This window comes from Loxodonta africana, chromosome 16 (assembly GCF_030014295.1).
Source record: "Loxodonta africana isolate mLoxAfr1 chromosome 16, mLoxAfr1.hap2, whole genome shotgun sequence".
Classification (NCBI taxonomy): Eukaryota; Metazoa; Chordata; class Mammalia; order Proboscidea; family Elephantidae; genus Loxodonta; species Loxodonta africana.
The window spans coordinates 74817701-74832582 of record NC_087357.1 but is presented as its reverse complement, the minus strand read 5'-3'; the positions used below and the strand labels follow the sequence as shown (position 1 = coordinate 74832582).

The window sequence follows — 14882 nt, the reverse complement described above, 5'->3', positions numbered from 1 at the left end:
ACCCAATTACTTCTAGCATATTCATTCATTCTTTATTCTGCCAAGTTCCCAGAGCTTCAAATAATTGTATCTGACATCTCTGGTCCTCAACTGTGCAGTCTGGGTGTGTGAGTGTCTAACTCCTCTGGACATTCTCAGCTCTGAAATGCTGACTGAATAAAACAGTGAATGCAGAAATAATGGAATAACTAAATAGCAATTTTAAATTTGTTATGTTTTTTAAAGCAAATACAACTAGAACTGAGGCTCACCAGGCCTTGTGCACCTGGCAAACAACTACTCTTCCTTTAAGACATGCAGCAACTCCAAGGATCTTTCTTTCCTGTTCTCATCTACTTTCCATCCCAGCCGAAGCCTAGTTGTGTGTCTCCCACCGCCAGTCCACACACCTGCAGTAACACCTGCTCCACGGCCCTGTGTTCCTGTCCTTCTTCATAGAACATGAGCTTTCTGAGCCGTAGGCTTCATCTTCTTTACGGGCATTCAATACATGCTCCTGGGTAGCTGGAAGAATCAAAGTACGGAAGAGGGGCTGATGGTGGAAGGAAGGAATATGACTGAGTGAATTTCAGCTCATCTATACTGAGGTTGTGAAAAATTCAGTTGTTTGGATTTTTTTTTTGAAACTTTAATATTTTCCTATCTTAAAAATGGGAAGAGGGAAATGCAAATCAATACCACAATGAGATACCACTTCAAACCCAGTATGATGGTTATTATCAGAAAAATGGAAAATAACAAGTGTCAGTGACAGATGTGAAGAAGTTGGACCCCTCATCCATTGCTGTTGGAAATATAAAATGGTGTAGCTGCTGTGGAAAACACTTTGGTGGTTCCTCAAAAAGTTAAATATAGAATTATCGTATAACCCAGCAATTCTACTCCTAGGTATATACCCAAAAGAATTGCAACCAGGACTCAGATACTTGTACACCAATCTTAACTGCAGCACTATTCACGATAGCCAAAAGGTGGGCATAATCCAAGTATCCATCAACAGTTTAGTAGATAAACAAAATGTGGCGAACAGTATACGTACAATAGAATATTTTCAGCCATAAAGAGAGATGAAGTTCTACGACACAGATGAACCTTGAAAGCATCATACTGAGTGAAATAAGTCAGACACAAAAGGATAAATATTATACATTCCAACTTATATAAAATATCTAGAAGAGGCAAATGTATAAAGAAAAAAGTTCATTATCGGTTACTAATGGTTGGAGGGAAGAGGAAATAGGGAGTTACTGCTTAACAGGTACTGAGTTTCCATTTGGGGTGGAGAAAAACTTTTGGAAATTAATATAATATGATTGCACAACATGGTGAATGTAATTAATGTCACTGGAATGTACTCTTAAAATGGTTAAAATGGCCAAGTTTTGCTGGACATATTTTACCACAATAATTTTTTTTTTTTTAATGAATAGAATCAAAGTCAATCACCAGGGAATTATGAGCAGGTACTATGGACCCAATAATAATGTTTTCACCTCCTGTTTCAAAAATCTGCTCCAGAAAAGAGCCCCTCTTTAACTAAGCATGTCTCTGTTTTAGAAGGTGCACACCCAATGCCATGATGGCTGAAAGGGTGCCTGACAATCTAACTTGAACCAACCTCACGTATCAATGGATGGCAGATGTCATAACCAAAAAAACCAAACCCGTTGCTGTTGAGTCGGTTCTGACTCAGAGTAACCCTGTAGGACAGAGTAGAACTGCCCCATGGAGTTTCCAAGGAGCACCTGGTGGATTCAAGCTGCCAACGCTTTGGTTACCAGCGGTAGCACTTAACCACTATACCACCAGGGTTTCCTGGCAGATGTCACAGTCAGCTTCATTACATGACAGCCTCAGAGGCACAAAATGGACAAGTGAGAAGAACCATTATAGCCAACCTATAACCTCTCCAGGGTGAAAAATTCTGTGCGACCATAACAGGCTGGAACATTCTTTAGAAATAAATGTTCAGTGCTCAAACAATATCTCTAACTGGCTACACATCTCATTCCTATTTTGTTTATAAAAAACAAATGAGTTACCATCCTGGTATCTCTGTAGCAGATTCTTAGAATACAAGCAAATGCAACAGCTCATCAAAACCCCTTTACCATTTTCACACCTCTCCCCTACCATCCTTGACAGATTAAGAGTTGGTGGATCGTAGTGGGATTTAATGAAGATGCCACTTAAACTTTTACCTCTTTCCCACCATACAACATGCATTAAAAGATGGCACCTCGACATAAATATGAGTGTGTTCCCTTTCTGCATGTCAAGTAATACTGCAGGATGTACGGTGCGGGATGTATAGACTTGTGCATAGCCATGCTTTCAGAATGGCATCCATATCTCCAAACAAAGCAGCTCAGCATTTCTCTAGTTTTTAAATAAATAACACATGCAGATGCAAACGAGCCCTACCAGCTCTCCCTATTGCCTCTTTTGTTTGGTAATGTGCAGGATTTCCTTGTGGGTCAGTTAAACAAAAGGAAATCAGAGAGTACTTTTGAATTTTCTCACTCAATTATCCTTTTTTTTTTTTAAACATAGCTAAAAGAGTTTCAAGTACTAAGGTTAGGCTCACAAATGCAGACAATTTCAGGAGGCTGAGGGTCAGGGAAAATGTCCCCACGTACACAAATACACACACACACATATACATATCTCTCTACCTATATCTATCTATCTGTCTATATATGGATATGCTGTGTTACTGTTAGGTGCCAATGAGTCGGTTCCAACTCATAGTGTACCTGTGTACAACAGAAGAAAATGCTGCCCAGTCCTGCGCCACTCTCACATTCATTGTTATGTTTGAGACCACTGTTGCAGCCACTGTGCAAATCCATCTTGTTAAGAGTTTTCCTCTTTTTCAATGACACTCCACTTTACCAAGCATGATGTCCTTCTCCAGGGACTGGTCCCTCCTAATGACATGTCCAAAGTACTTGAGATGACGTTTTACCATCCTCGCTTCTAAGGAGCATTCTGGCTCTACTTATTCCAAGACAAACTTGTTCATTATTTTGGCAGTCTATGGTATATTCAATATTCTTCACCAACATCATAATCAAAGGCATCAATTCTTCTGTCTTCCTTAATCACTGTCCAGCTTTCCCAGCATATAAGGCAATTGAAAATACCATGACTTGGGTCAGGTGCACCTTAGTCCTCAAAGTGACTTCTTCGCTTTTTGGCACTTTAAAGAGATCTGATACCACAAAATTGCCCAATGCAATAAATTGTTTGATTTCTTGACTGCTGCTTCCATGGGCATTGACTGTAGATCCATGCAAAATGAAATCCTTGAAACTTCAATATTTTCTCCATTTATCATGATGTTGCTTATCGGTCCAGTTGTGAGGATTTTTGTTTTCTTTGCATTGAATTGTAATCCATACTAAAGTCTGTAGTCTTTGATCTTCATCAATGAGTGCTTCAGTCCTCTTCACTTTGAGTAAGCACGGTTGTGTAATCTGCATATCACAGGTTGTTAGTAAGTCTTCCTCCAATCCTGATATGTTCTTCTTCATATAGTGCAACTTCTTGGATGATTTGCTCCACATACAGATTGAATGAATATGGTGAAATGATACAACCCTGACACATACCCTTCCTCATTTTAAATCATGTAATATTCCCTTGTTTTTTTCCAATGACTGCCTCTTAGTCTATGTATAGGTTCTGCATGGTACAATTAAGTGTTCTAGAATTTCCATTCTTCACAATGTAATCCATAATTTATTATGATCCATGCAGTTGAATGTCTTTGCATAGTCAATAAAACACAGGTAAACATTTTTCTAGTATTTTCTGCTTTCAGCCAAGATCTATCTGACATTAGCAATGATATTCCTCTTTTCATGTCATCTTCTGAATCTACCCTGAATTTCTGGCAGTTTCCTGTCGATGCACTGCTGCAAACACTTTTGGATCACCTTCAGCAAAATTTTACTTGTGTGTAATATTGTTTGATAATTTCTGCATTCCACTGATTCACTTTTCTATGGAATGGGCATGTATTGGATCTCTTACAGTTGGTTGGCCAGGTAGCTGTCTTCCAAATTTCTTGGCATAGATGAGTAAGCACCCTCAAGGGCTGCATCCATTTGTTGAAACATCTCAATTGGTATTCTGCCAATTCCTGAAGTCTTGTTTTTCACCAGTGCCTTCAGTGCAGCTTGGACTTCTTCCTTCAGTACCATTGGTTCCTGATCATATGCTATCTCCTGAAATGACTGAATGCTGACCATTCTTTTTGGTACAGTGACTGTGTATTACTTCCATCTTCTTTTGATGCTTCATGCATCATTCAATACTTTGCCCATAGACTCCTTCAGTATTGCAACTCAAGTCTTGAATTTTTTCTTTAGTTTCTTCAGTTTGAGAAATGCCAAGCGTGCTCTTCCCTTTTGGTTTTCTAACTCCAGGTCTTTGCACATTTCATTGTAACACTCTACTTTTTCTTTTCAAGCCGCTCTTTGAAATCATCTATTTAGCTCTTTTACTTCATTATTTCTTCATTTGCTTTAGCTATTTTGTGTTCAAGAACAAGTTTCAGAGCCTCTTCTGACATCCGTTTTAGTCTTTTCTTTCTTTCCTGTATTTTTAATGACTTTTGCTTTCTTCATGTATGATGTCCTTGATGTCACCCCACAACTCATCTGGCCCTCAGTCATTACTATTCAATGTGTCAAATCCATTCTTCAGATGGTTTCCAAATTCAGGTGGAATATACTCAAGGTCATACTTTGGCTCTCGTGGACTTGTTCTAATTTTTTTCAGCTTCAACTTGAATTTGCATATAAGCAATTGATGGTCTGTTCCACAGTTGGGCCCTGGCCTTCTTTTTAACTGATGATATTGAGCTTCTCCAAACCTCTCTTTCCACCCATGTCATTCATTTGATTCCTGTGTATTTCATTCAGCAAGGTCCACATGCACAGTCACCATTCAAGTTGTTGAAAAAAGGTATTTCCAGTGAATAAGTTGTTAGCCTTGCAAAATTCTATCATGCAATCTCGACATCATTTCTACCACCAAGGCCATATTTTCCAAATACTGATCCTTATTCTTTGTTTCCAATCACCAGTAATTATCGATGCATCTTTACTGAATGTTTGATAAATTTCAGACTGAAAAAGTTGGTAAATTTCTTTGTCATTAGTGGTTGGTACATAAATTTGAATAATAATTGATTAACTGGTCTTCTTTGTATGGATATTATCCTATCATTGACAGTGTTGTACTTCAGGATAGATGTTGACGATCATCCTTTTTGACGATGACGGTGATGCCATTCCTCTCCATTTTTCATTCCCAGCATAGTAGACCATATGACCGTCTGATTCAAAATGGCCAATACCAGTCTATTTCAGCTCACTGGATAGGATACTGATCTTTAAGTGTTTCATTTCATTTTTGACAACTTTCAATTTTCTCAGCTTCATACTTAGAATATTCCATATTCTGATTATTAATGGATGTTTGCAGCTGTTTCTTCTCATTTAGAGTCATGCCACATCATCAAACCCAGATTCTTAAATTTTATTCCACGTCATTAGGGTCAACTGTACTTTGAGGAGGCAGCTCTTCCCTAGTCTTATTTTGAGTGCCTTCCAACCTGAGGAGCTTATCTTCCAGCATTATATCCAACAATGTTCAACAGACAATGCTCCACTGCTATCCATAAGGTTTTCAATGGCCAACTTTTTTGGAAGTTGGCCATTGAAACTTCCTAGTCCGTCTTAGCCTGGAAGCTCACTGAAATCTGTCCACCATGGGTGGCCCTGCTGGTATCTGAAATACCAGTGGCATAGCTTCCAGCATCACAGCAATACATGAGCCACCACAGCACAATAAACTGACAGAGGAGTGGTAGACATATACATGTATATGCATACACACACACACACACACACACACATATATATGTATATATACAGAAAGACTCATCTCTGAGTCAGAATTGACTCGACGGCACTGAGTTTTTTGAGATACAGAAAGAGAGAGGAGACGAAACGAGAGGATACAAGGGCTAGAAAGATTATATGATAAATTATTCTTAAAAAAGATTTAGTCCCCAAAAATTAAACTAGGGAGAGCTCCATAAATGAATGGATAAGAATAGACTACAGTGTGGCCCTTCCCATCGTTCTTCTTGCCCTGTTTAGATCCAGTTCATTACCAGGTAAAATTACAAACCCTTCCCATCAGCTGCGAGCTTTGATCTCTAGAGTTCATTCTTCTGAATCACCCTGAAAAGACTCTTCTTTCATAACCCACCAGCCAATCATGTCCTTAAACTGAAATGCACCCTAGAATTAAAATCATGTCAAATCCAAGATTTTAAAATTTTATGTAGCATCACACTGTTGCTGGCAGGGGCAACTTGCTTCATCTCACTGACGCCCTCCACTCTGAAGGTAACTATTTGGAATTATGCTTGGGTACCACACCTCCCCTCAGAGCATAACTCAGCAAGTGACAAAAGCTGGCCTCAGGCAAGAAAGGAGAACATAATGCTTATACTACAAAGGATTCCTCGGTCTTAGATCCAGAAAGAAAATCGAAGCTCTGTAGATTTCACGAAGCCACCAGAGACCAAGATGGTCAGATTGTTTGGGGTCTTGTGGGCCTGGGTCCTTGTTAATCAAACCCATTGTCATGGACGTCATGAATCATTCAACAAACAACCCTTAGCTGGTCATACATCTGGTGACTTCCATTGCATCAGGGGCAATGCATCTTCTACTTTACTTCACTTAAGGAATCAGAAACTGACTCAGAGGTGGGCAGCAGTGGTTACAGCCTATGGGACCATTAACCAACTGTCCACTCAAATAATAGTCATTATTTCAGATGCTGAGAACACAGAAGTGAACAAACACGGGGACAAATGTCCCCACCTTCATGGCATGTATATTCTAGTGGGGAAGCCTTAAGATAAATAAGGAGAGTATATAGTAAGTTTTTTTTTTTTTTTTTTATAGTAAGTTAGACGCTGATATGTACTAGGAAGAAAAATCAACCTGAGAACTGGAAGAGAAAGTGTCAAAAGTGGAAAATTGTGGTTTTATATGGTGTGGCATGGGTAGGCCTCTGTGAGGTGACTTTGGAGAAAATACCTAAAGGAAGAGAGGAAGGGAGCCACTCAGATATTCGGGGAAGGGCATTCTGGACAGGGAGTAGAGAAAGGGCACAGCTAAGCGGGGGCAAGCCCAATGTGCTCCTTGAACAAGCAAGACCAGTGTGACCACAGCAGAATGGGCAAAAGGCGTGGGGCATATGAGGTTGGAATGGTCAGGGAGGGCCTCAAATGCCATTGCAAGACCGTGTCTTTTATTCTAAGTAAAAGCCAGCAATCAAATAAGCACATTTAAGATTGGAGATTTTGGGGGGATCTTTTTTTTAGCTTACTCACCTCAAACCAAAACAAACCCATTGCCATCCAGTCGATTCTGATTCACAGTGACCCTATAGGACAAAGTAGGACTGCTCTATAGGGTTTCCGAGGAGCAGCTGGTGGATTCAAACTGCCGACCTTTCGGTTAGCAGCCAAGTGCTTAACCACTGCGCCACCAGGACTCCTTGCTCACACCAGACATTTAAAAATAGCTGCTAAATGCTTCTTTCAGGGACTGCGAGGCACTCCCAATAATAATAAAAAAAAAGTGCCTCGGGCTTTCCTACAACTGGATACATCAAGGGGTTTTCACGAGTAATTTAGGGAGCGTCCGCCTCTGGGTGCCACTGCTGTGATTTCAAAATAGAATTATCTCGTGCTATGTGATTTCTTGAATCATTAGTTTTCCATTTTCTCTTCTTTACTTTTTTGCTCAATTTTTTTAGTCCAGCACTAGGATATGTGAGGAGCTTAAAAAATGGTGGCTTGTGGGCAATTGGGTGAAGGCGCAGCTGCAAGCAGGGAAAAGGCACAGAGATTTTTTTCCCTGGGATCCAGCGCCACTGGTACCCTGACATCCTGGCTTTGTTTAATCAACGCAGGTGCAGTCGGATCAGGAGTGTGGCTTTTTTAAAACAATGGGAGTATCACAGGGAAAAGGCTTGGCCAAGGGAAAAAATGAGGAAAAGACAAGTCTTCATAGCCCAGGGAATGATTTTACTCGACCTGATTAACCCTTTCACTGCACTGCAGCCCTAGAACAAGGGCATTTTTGGCGCACAGAGCAGAGTCCTTGCCAGGAGCACAACCGTCATGAACAGAATGGAACCCTGGTCCCACCCCTTTAATTACTTAGCTGACAGCAAGCTGAAACTCTTCAAAATTATAATTATCAGCAGTTCGAACTCATTATGCACTGAACAGTACCTATCTTTGAAGATTAAGAATTTTAGCTTTATCAAGGAAAGATAACCAAATTATTTCATTTCCTTCTCAAAGTGCCAACTCTTTAAAGGGACAGCCTGCCGGCAGGGAACAGAGGATGCATCACAGACCCTAAGGGACTTCCTGGATTTTCCTTGCGTGGAGCTGCAGATGCAGCAGACAGGTGGGCCCAGGGGTCGAGGTTCTCCCAGGCTCTTGCCCCTCTTACCTGTCTTTTCCCATCTCTGACTTCAAGATGAGTGAAGATCAGTGAATATGGGTGAAGAGTCTGAGCAGGAAAGATCTCAGGGGCATGGATTCCTCTCCTGGGTATTTGGCTCCGTGGTCCAACCACACACCAACATTCTTTAATGAAAAGCAATTAAGAAGATGGGTCTAGACATGTAAGGGAAGAGGAGCCAGCAGAAGACTGCACGACAGGAGGGTACAGGGGAATCTGGGGACTGCGGGGCCTTTGTAGAGGCATTCTAGTTGGTTACAAGCAACAGAGAAATTAAAGCCTTCTGGGTCCCAGATTTGGGTCATGAGGTGTCAGTTTGTGACACTCTTTAAAATTCTGAGGTTCTGCAGGGAAAGAAAATAAAGAGTCCCATTTGCAAAGGTTTTCTGACCAGTCACCACTTGCAGCTGGAGTCAGCTCTGGCTCACGGCGACCCCATGTGAGGCGGAGTAGAACTGTGCTCCATAGCGCTTTCAATGGATGAATTTGGAGATACAGATCGCTAGGTCTTTCTTCCCAAGCACCTCTGGTTGGACTCGAACCTTCAACCTTTTGGTTGGTGCCCAAGTGCATGAATCGTTTGCACCACCCAAATTCCTTGGCACACTAATAATTATTTACACTTTTCCAAAGTTACATAACTTTGTGCAAAGTATCTCCATTTTAAAGAATTTTTAAACAGCTATGTGGACAGCAGTGGGGAGGTGGTGATGTTGATACAGGGGTAGGAATTAAATCCAGGTAGAAACTGCAGGTGACAGCCTATGGCAGAAAATTCTCTCCTTGGTGATTCTGTGAGGCAGCTCTAGTCTGTCCTATAGGGACTCTCTGAGTCAGAATCCACTCGATGGCAATGGTTTTTGTTTTTTTTTTTTTTGGTTTGGTGATTTTTAGGTGACAAAATACAGTACCAGAAACCTAGGTGGGCTCAGAGGCAACCTGTTCCTCACTGTGGCCTGCAAGAGCTTAAAGGATCCATCCATGTCCTACCATGTAACCTCACCTAGGTCTCCTCTCCTCCTTGGTCACTAGGCTTCTCCTACAACTGGCTTTTGTGTCTATTTCAGTTTGTTCCAGCCCCAGGGATTGAAACCTAGTAGCTCTCTCAGCCTGAACACTGCCCCATACACTTCACCATCTCCGTTTCTTCTTTGAGCCCAAATGTCGCCTTCTCAGAGAGGGTTCCCTCATCATCCTCCTTAGGGTAGTGTGTGCTCCCACATCGGCCTCAGGCACTCCTCTTCACCTCTCCTCGCTTTCTTCTCTTCACAGCACTGAGGACTCTCTGAAATCATCTGGCTTAATGGTTTTTCATGACCTCCCCCCACCCCCGCTCACCAACCCCGGCCTCTCTGGTGTTCCACTATACTCCCAGTAAGGGCCAGCTACATAATCCTCAGGGTCCAGAACAAATGCAGGCCCTCTTGTTCAAAAAGCAAGAGGAAAGCTTTCTCCTTTCTTCTGACGTCTCTCTCTCAACCTGTCCTGGTGGTTTTTATTTGCTATTTAATGCCATGCTCTGACTGCAGGACAAATACAGACCCTCATGGGCACCTGGGTCCCCACCCCATGACTTGGCATCTTTGCCCAGGCCCTCATCAGGGGCAGAGTGTGATAGCGATCACCAAAGGTGAGGGAAAGAAGGCAGGGAACCCATCCTGGGAAGGTGGGCGGGCACAGGAGGATTTTCCAAGCCCTAGTGCATGCTCCATTGCCCAGTGAGACTCCACTTAGCCAGCTGCTGTCATGTTGACCCTGACTCCATGGCGACCCCATGTGTGTCAGAGTAGAACTATGCTCCATAGGTTGTTTTTTTTTTTAATTGTGTGTTAGGTGAAAGTTTATAGCTCAACTTAATTTCTCATTCAAAATTTTATACACATATTGTTTTGTGACATTGGTTGCAATCTCCACAGTGTGACAGCATGCTCCCCCTTTCCACCCCGTGTTCCTTGTGTTCATTTGTTCAGGTTTCCTGTGCCTTTCTGCCTTCTCTTCTTGCTTCTGGGCAGGCATTGCCCATTGGGTCTCATATATTTGACTGAACTAAGAACCACATTTCTCACATGTGTTATTTTTTGTTTTATAGGCCTGTCTAATCTTTGCCTGAAAAGTGGGTTTCAGAAGTGGTTTCAGTTCTGACTTAGCAGAGCGTCCAGGGGTCACAGTATCGAGGGTTCCTCCAGTCTCTGTCAGACCACTAAGTCTGGTCTTTTTTTTTGTGAGTTTGAATTCTGTTCTACCTTTTTCTCGCTTTCTGTCCAGGACTCTCTGTTGTGATCCCTGTCAGAGCAGTTGGTGGTGGTAGCCAGTCACCATCTAGTTCTGGGCTCAGGATGGTGGAGTCTCTGTTTCAAGTGGTCCTTCAGTCCTTTGGGCTAATATTTTCCTTGTGTCTTTGGTTTTTTTCATTCTTCTTTGCTCTGAACAGGATGGGACTAATAGATGTATCTTAGATGGCGACTTGCAAGCTTTTAAGGCCCCAGATGCTATTCACCCAAGTGGGATGTAGAATATTGACTTTACGGACTATGTTAGGCCAATTGAGTTAGATGTTCCCCGAGTCTATGGTCCCAAGCCCCTAGCCGGAGCTACTCAGGCCCTCAAAGTGTTTGGGTGTATCTAAGAAACTTCTACGCTTTTGCTTTGGTCCAGTTGTGCTGACTTCCCCTATATTGTGTGTTGTCTTTCCCTTCACCAAAGCTGACACTTGTCTACTATCTAGTTTGTGACTCCCCTTCCCCCCTCCCCACCATTGTAACCATCAAAGAATGTTTTTTTCCTGTGTGTAAATCTTTTCTTGAGTTCTTATAATAGTGGTCTCATAAAATATTTGTCCTTTTGTTACTGACTTATTTCACTCAGCATAATGCCCTCCAGAGTCATTCATTTTTGTGAGATATTTCTCAGATCCATCATTGCTCTTTATTGTAGCATAGTATTCCATTGCGTGTTTGTACTTAGTTTGCTTATTCATTCATCTGTTGATGAGCATTTAGGTTGTTTCCAACTTTTTGCTATTGTGAATAGTGCTGCAATGAACATGGGTATGCATATGTCTATTCGTGTGACAGCTCTTATTTCTCTAGGGTATATACCTAGGAGTGGTATTGCTATTATCATATGGTATTTCTATTTCTAGCTTTTTAAGAACGTGCCATATCATTTTCCAAATTGGTTGTACCATTTTACATTCCCACCAGCAGAGCATAAGAGTTCCAATCTTCCCATAACCACTCCAACATCTGTTATTTTGTGTTTTTTGGATTAGTGCCAGTACTGTTGGAGTGAGATGGTTTATAGTTTTGATTTGCATTTTGCTAATGGCAAATGATTGTGAGCATTTCCTCATGTGTCCATTGGCTGCCTGAAATGTCTTCTTTAGTGAAGTATTTGTTTATATCCTTTGCCCATTTTTTAATTGGATTATTTGTCTTTTTGTAATTGAGGCGTTGAAGTATTTTATAGATTTTAGAGATTAGGCCCTTGTCAGAATAATCATAGCCAAAATATTTTCCCCAGTGTAGTTCCTCTTTTTACTGTTTTGGTGAATGAAGTCTTTTGATGAGTATAATTGTTTAATTCTTAGGAGCTCCCAGTTATCTAATTTCTCTTCTGGTGTTTGTATATTGTTAGCTATGGTTTGTATACTATTTATGCCAGGTAGTAGAGTCCCTAGCATTGTCCCTATTTTTTCTGCCATGATCTTTATCATTTTAGATTTTATGTTTAGGTCTTTAATCCATTTTGAGCTAGTTTTTGTGTACAGTATGAGGTATGGATCTTGCTTCACTTTTTTACAGATGGACATTCAATTATGCTAGCACCATTTGTTAAAGAGATTGTCTTTTCCCCCCTTAATGGACTTTGGCCCTTTTACAAATACCAACTGCTCATAGATGGATGGATTTACACCTGGGTTCTCAATTCTGTTTCATTGGGCTATGTGTCTGTTTTTGTACCAGTACCAGGCTAATATGACCACCACAGTGGTATAATAGATTCTAAATCAGGTAGTGTGAGGCCTCCTACTTTGTTCTTCTTCTTCAGTAATGCTTTCCTTATCCAGGGCCTCTTCCCTTTCCATATAAAGTTTCTGATTTGTTTTTCCATCTTTTTAAAAAGTGCTGTTGGAATTTGGATCAGGATTGCATTATAGCTGTAGATGGCTTTGGGTAGAATTGACATTTTCAAAAGGTTGAGTCTTCCTATCTATGAGCATGATATGGTTTTCCACTTACGCAGGTCTCTTTTGGTTTCTTGCAGTAGTGTTTTGTAGTTTTCTTTGTAGAAGTCTTTTATGTCCCTGTTTAGATATATTCCCAAGTACTTTATCTTCTTGGGGGCTATCGTGAATAGTATTGATTTGGTGATTTCCTCTTCTAAGTTCTCTTTGTTAGTGTAGAGGAATCCAACTGATTTTTGTATGTTTATCTTGTATCCTGCCACTTTGCTGAAATCTTCTATTAGTTCTAATAGCTTTCTTGTGGATTCTTTGGGGTTTTCTGTGTATAAGATCATATCATCTCCAAACAGGGATAGACTTACCTCTTCCTTACCAGTTTGGATGTTTTTTTTCTTTTTCTTGGGTTATTGCCCTAGCTAGGACTTCCACCATGATGTTGAACAAGAGTGGTGATAGAGGGCATCTTTGTAGGGCTCCTGTACTCACGGGGAATGCTTTCAGCCTCTCTCCACTTAGAATGATATTGGCTGTTGGTTTTATATAAATGTCCTTTATTATGTTGAGGAATTTCCCTTCTATTCCTATTTTGCTGAGAGTTTTTGTCAGGAATGGGTGTAGAACTTGTCAAATGCCTTTTCTGCAATGATTGATATGATCATGTGGTTCTTTTTTTTGTTTTACTTATGTGGTGGGTATGTTGACTGATTTTCAAATCTCGAACCATCCCCACATACCTAGCATGAATTCCACTTGTTCATGATTTTTTTTTTTTTTTTTTTTTTGATATGCTGTTGAATTCTGGCTAGAATTTTGTTGAGAACTTTTGCATCTATGTTCATGAGGAATATTGGTCTGTAGTTTTTTGTGGTGTCTTTGCCTAGCTTTGGTATCAGCGTTATGCTGGCTTCCAAGAATGAGTTCAGGAGCATTCTTTTCTTTAATATGCTCTGAAATAGCTTGAGTATTATTGGCGTGAGGTCTTCTCTGAAAATTTATTAGAATTCTCCAGTGAAGCCATCTAGACCAGGGTTTTGTTGTTGTTGTTGTTGGGAGGTTTTTTTTTTATTATTATTACCTCTTCAATCTCTTCTTTTGTTATGGGTCTGTTTCATTTTTCTACTTTAGTTTATGTTAGTTTAGGTAGGTAGTGTGTTTCTAGAAATGTATCCATTTTTTCTAGTTTTCAAATTTGTTGGCGTACAATTTTTCAGAGTATTCTGTTATGATCCTTTTTTATTTCAGTTGGGTCTTTTGTGATATCACCCACCTCATTTCTTATTTGGGTTTTTTGCTTCTTCCCTTGTTTTTCTTTTGTCAGTTTGGTCAATGGTTTGCCAATTTTATGCATCTTTTCAAAGAACCAACTTTTGGTCTTGTCTTTTCATTGTTTTCTCTATTTCATTTATTTCTACTCTAATCTTTACTATTCCATTTCTTCTGGTGCCTGAGGACTTCTTTGGCTGTTGTCTATTTATTTAAGTTGTAGGGTTAATGTTTTGATTTTAGCCCTTTCCTCTTTTTTGACGTGTGCATTCATTGCTATAAATTGATTTCAAAGCACTGCTTTTTCTGCGTCCCAAAGGTTTTGGTAATATGCGTTTTCATTCTCATTTGATTCTATGGATTTCTTTATTCCACACTTGATTTTGTCTATTACTCAGTAGTTTTTAAGCAAAGTGTTTTTCAGTGTCCATGTATTTGATATTTTTTTTCTTACTGTTTCTGTTATTGATTTCTACTTTTATGGCATTATGATCAGACAAGATGCTTTGTATTATTTTGATGGTTTGTATTTTGTGAAGGCTTGCTTTGTGGTCTAAAATGTGGTCTGTTTTGGAGAATGTTCCATGTACACTGGAAAAGGATATATACTTTGCTGCTGTTGGGTAGAGTGGTCTCTGAGTTCAAAAAAATATATATATATATTATCTCACAGTTTCTGTGGGTCAGGAATCTTGGCACAGCTGAGCTGGTTCCTCCATTTCAGGTCTCTCTCTAGGCTCCAATCAATGCGTTGGCCAGGTCTGGGGTCTTATCGAAGGCTTGACTGGGGCTGCTCCCAAGCTCACCTTGTTGTTGGCAGGATTCAGTTCCTTGTGGGCTATTGGACCTGGGGCCACAGA

General features: G+C 40.5%; 1 protein-coding gene across 8 annotated transcripts in view; it reads right to left on the bottom strand.

Annotated features, from left to right (window-relative positions):
• LRMDA (leucine rich melanocyte differentiation associated) overlaps nucleotides 1-14882 on the bottom strand; it is a 1290642-nt gene that overhangs the window by 175099 nt on the left and 1100661 nt on the right. For 6 of the 8 annotated variants that reach the window (XM_064269070.1, XM_064269074.1, XM_064269069.1 and 3 more), the window contains one exon: nucleotides 390-504. The exons of the other annotated variants lie outside the window; for them this stretch is intronic. In XM_064269070.1, coding sequence (XP_064125140.1) covers nucleotides 390-504 — 115 coding nt within the window. The remainder of the gene's footprint in view (nucleotides 1-389; nucleotides 505-14882) is intronic. 8 annotated transcript variants of the gene reach the window in all.